Source organism: Microtus ochrogaster, linkage group LG9 (genome assembly GCF_000317375.1).
Source record: "Microtus ochrogaster isolate Prairie Vole_2 linkage group LG9, MicOch1.0, whole genome shotgun sequence".
Lineage (NCBI taxonomy): Eukaryota > Metazoa > Chordata > Mammalia > Rodentia > Cricetidae > Microtus > Microtus ochrogaster.
This window is the reverse complement of record NC_022034.1, coordinates 27,228,329-27,232,819: the sequence shown is the minus strand read 5'-3', so window position 1 is coordinate 27,232,819 and position 4,491 is coordinate 27,228,329. Positions and strand designations below refer to the sequence as shown.

At 40.0% G+C, this 4,491-nt stretch overlaps 1 protein-coding gene across 3 annotated transcripts in view; it reads right to left on the bottom strand.

Annotated features, from left to right (window-relative positions):
- Positions 1 to 4,491, bottom strand: part of Ppil6 (peptidylprolyl isomerase like 6) — a 24,046-nt gene that overhangs the window by 9,256 nt on the left and 10,299 nt on the right. For 2 of the 3 annotated variants that reach the window (XM_005363597.2, XM_026787479.1), the window contains 2 exons: positions 2,722 to 2,784; positions 2,474 to 2,621 (listed from right to left, as the gene is read on the bottom strand). In XM_005363597.2, coding sequence (XP_005363654.1) covers positions 2,474 to 2,621; positions 2,722 to 2,784 — 211 coding nt within the window. The remainder of the gene's footprint in view (positions 1 to 2,473; positions 2,622 to 2,721; positions 2,785 to 4,491) is intronic. The other variant, XM_026787478.1, reaches the window with a different exon arrangement.

The window sequence follows — 4,491 nt, the reverse complement described above, 5'->3', positions numbered from 1 at the left end:
TTTTTTTTTTTTTTTTTGGTTTTTCAAGACAGGGTTTCTCTGTAGCTTTGGAGCTCATCCTGGAACTAGCTCTTGTAGACCAGGCTGGCCTCAAACTCACAGAAATCCACTTGCCTCTGCATCCCGAGTACTGGGATTAAAGATAATGTGTCACCACTGCCTGGCTTTTTATTACTTTGGTTACATGCGCTCTTGTTGTCTCTAATATAGAAATGATAGGAAAAAGGTAGATTTTTGAACCTACTTTAATGCAAAAAGCAACCATTAATCTCAAAATATTTTACATTGGTATGGATTTTGATTTAGTGATACAAATTTAAAGTTAATTTTCTTACACTATATGAATGTTTCTACTCTTGTTTGGGGTACTATGTTTATGCATATGACATATGGGGTACATATGTCATTTAAATATGCAATGTATATTTAGGAATTGCATATTAGTAGCCATCTAAAATAGTCAAACATATAGTCAGGTATATTTTCAAGGTCATACACAGATATATTTAGATAGATAGATGGTCTTCAAACACTTCAAAGGCCTACAGAATATGACATTTAATATCTTTAATAACTTAAGGCTATTCGTGACAATGAGATATGTCTGTTCTTGACAGTACCAATTTACTTCAAAAGATGATGGTCATCAAAGAACCTCCATATGGAGTTTGTTTTCTTTATGGCAAAAGCTAGACATCTGGGCAGAGAAATTGTCCTTACCTCAATTGCTGACAGTAAACTGTCCAAACTGGACCAGCAGAATGAAAAAGAAAGTGACTATCAAACATTGCCAAGACAAGGTCCTTCAAAATTTCCTGCTTCTCAGAAAAAGTCTGTCAGATATGCTAGGCCTTTAGGCCAAAGATAGATGTCCAACGTTACAGAAGAACTTTGGTGTCTGTTCAGGAAGCGAGATGTCCCTATTGTTAGTTAGCAGTTCACCCTTCTGGGGTCTTTGGCAGAGTTGAAGACTAAAAAGCCATAGTTAAAGTTTTCTGTAGTTATAATAAAAGTTAAATTAGGTATAAATGTTTAAAGCCACAAAGATAAGATAAATAATAGGGAATTTTCTCTAAACTTGCCAAATACAAATGGACTGGATACTGTGACTGTAATTCTTTCATAATAACTGTTCTGCTATACATAGTTTCACTATGTTAAATTTAAAGCCTTCCTTTTTAATTAGACAAAGGGGGAGAAATGCTGAGGAACAAACTTTGTATGCTATAAATATGTATTACTCTCAGCTGGCTGGCCAATAGCTGGACTAGGTAGAGGCTAGGTGGACAGCCGAACTGAGAGGACCCTGGGAAGAAGAAGGGCAGAGTCTCGGGAGAGGCACAGAAAGAAGCAAGATGAATGTGTCATGTTGAAAGAAGATACTGCCATGTGGCAAAGTGTATATAAGAAATACGGGTTAATTTTTTTTTTTTTTTTTTTGGTTTTTCGAGACAGGGTTTCTCTGTGGCTTTGGAGCCTGTCCTGGAACTAGCTCTGTAGACCAGGCTGGTCTCGAACTCACAGAGATCCTCCTGCCTCTGCCTCCAGAGTGCTGGGATTAAAGGCGTGCGCCACCATCGCCCGGCCCGGGTTAATTTAAAATATAAGAATTAACTAGTAACAAGTCTGTGCTATCATCTGAGCATTTGTAAGTAATAATAAGTTTCAGTGGTTATTTGGGAATGGCTGCCAAGACACAGAGGAACTCCATCTACCCGCCCTCTCTCTCTCGTTGTTGCTGTTGTTTTTGGAGACAGGATCTCTCTACATAGTCCTGGCTATCCTAGAACTCACTCTGTAAACCAAGCTAGCCTTGAACTCACAGAGATCTGTCTGCTTTTGCCTCCTGGGTGCTGGGATTAAAGGCATGGCCCAGCCTTGTTCCATTTTCAAATTCCCAAATGTGATCCTAGGTATTTTTATGTATTTAGTTGAACTTTTAAAAGTACTTTCTGATTTAAAAAAAAAGTCATCTTACTCTATGCCATTTTTTAATTTGCCATGTTCCTGAAAAAAAAAAAACTTATATTAGGGATTAAAAAATACTTATATGTTAATGAATCATTTGACCACATATAACTGTCTTTAAATTATACATCTGTTATTATCAATATCGAATTCTTGGGCTGGAGATGGCTCCATGAAGTGCTCCCCATGCAAGCATAAGTATCTGAGTTGGGTTCCAGAACCTATGAAAAAGAAGCCAGATGAACTGCACGGTTCAGTACCCATGACTCAGCACCCAGGAGGCAGGCGGATCTTGGTGAGTTCCAAGCCAGCCTGGACTACACAGTGAGTTCCAGGACAGCCAGGGCTACACAGTAACACCCTGTCTTGAAAAATCAACACACCAACAAAGAAATGGAGGCTCTCTGTGAATGGGAGGTCGGCCCTAATTCTTTATAATTCATAAAGGTAAATGAATGGTGTTAATGCACTCGGCTTTGACGTCATATTAAAGTTTGCAGCTCACCTCCTCCTTGTATCCAACCATTCTGGACTACTCGATGAAAAATCGAATCTTTGTAATGAAGCTTTACGCCTCTCTCAGAAAACCCTGCCGTTCCTGTGCACAAGACCTGAAAATTTTTACATGTTTTGGGACATGTATCACAATATAGCTACAAAACAAAGATGAAAGGTTTCAGAGATCACTCAGTATTTTATCAATTATAGATGCCTCAAAATTTATTTGAAAAAAAAACATCAAAATTCTCTTACCTCAAAAATCAGTCTTCCAATTGGAGAAAGATTGATACAAATGTCCAAGAACACAAAATCATGCTATTGAAATTATCAAGAAAAAAATAATGCAGGTCAATGTTTTGTAAGCCTTAGAAATATTAAAAAAAACAAAGCATTCATTTCAGTGATAAGATTTTACCCGCAATATGAACAGATAGATAAGAGCAAGTACAATCTTAACCACCATACCTATAGGTAACCGTAAAATTAATGACCTGCCTAGCTCTGCTCTGCCTCACCCTGCTCTGCTATAGGCTAGAAGCAGTTTTTTATTCATTAAGGTAATCACAACACACAAGGGGAAAAACCCACATCACGAGTCTAACATTTATAACATACCACACAATGGCTATAGACCTCTCCGCAGCAAAGCTTTGAACAGAGCTAACCTCATGCAGGACTGGGAACACGAGCTAGGAATTCAGACCCCAGGGCTCAGTGTGGAAGAAAGAAGGGACAGCCCCCTGGGGACAGAAACAGACTAGGGGTTCTCCACTACTCTTTTGAGTAGGTCTGGGAAAAGATCCAAGGGAGTGTCGTGGAGCTGGCAACTGTGTGTCCTGGATTTTCAGAGCCAAGCCACACCCCTTCTCACTGGGAGAATAGTTACTGTTGTCACTACAGTTCTGGCACCCATGGCCCCGGAAGAGAAGGGGGATGTGCTTCCCACTTATCTTCGCTCACCCTCTCCTCTCTCATGTTCAGTAGTCCTCATGTGTCGTCACTGGGAGCACCTCTCAGTAGAGATGAAGGTTTTGGAGGCTTTGCATAGTCATATAAAAGGGCATCCAAAGTTGGGCATGGTGGTTCCCATCTGAAATCCCAACACTTGTCTGAAGCTAAGGCAGGGGAATTGCTGTAAGTCCAAGGCTAGCCTAGGCAGGCTACTAAGACCTTGTTTCAAAACAATACAAAACAGAAAGGCATCCAAAATAAATACGCTAGTCCTTATCTGCTTAGCTCTTAGGGACCACGGTACATGTAATGGGATATGTTTCAGACTTTGGACATGACTGTCATACATGGAATACCAACTCAAAGCAGTGTGTTAATTTGCCTTCCTTCTTCCTCAAAAAATCCAGAAAACACATGATATTTTAAGTGTATTATATTATGTCACTCCAAGCTTTTTAAGTTTTTTGTTAAAAGATTGAACTAATACTTGTGCTGTCTAGCATCTGGCAAGGAAGTAGTACAAGCCTACTGAGTATAACTAAAGTTTTCTCTTCTTTTGCCAGACAGTGTCTCACTGTCCAACACAGGTTGGTCAGGAACTCATTACATAGCCATAGCCCAGGCTGACCTTGAACTCATGGGAATTATCCTGCCTCAGCCTCATGAGGGCTGGGCTCACAGGCAATGATGCAGGATTTCCATGTGCCGGCTAGTTAATTTGTTTGGCCCTCTTAGCTTCTGTACTACAGGTTCTAAACTATAAGAGAGTGCTAAGGCTAAAAAACAGGAGGCATAATCTAATAAACCTCATAGGGTTGGGAGGGACAAGAGGCTATGTCAGAAATTATGGTTCAATGGGGAAATGAATTAGAGTCTATTTGGGTGTAATTAGCCTCCCTGTGCATCAATTGATTTTCTATTTATTTAGTATACAATATTCTGTCTGTGTATATGCCTGCAGGCCAGAAGAGGGCATCAGACCTCATTGCAGATGGTTGTGAGCCACCATGTGGTTGCTGGGAATTGAACTCAGGACCTTTGGAAGAGCAGGCAATGCTCTTAACCTCTGAG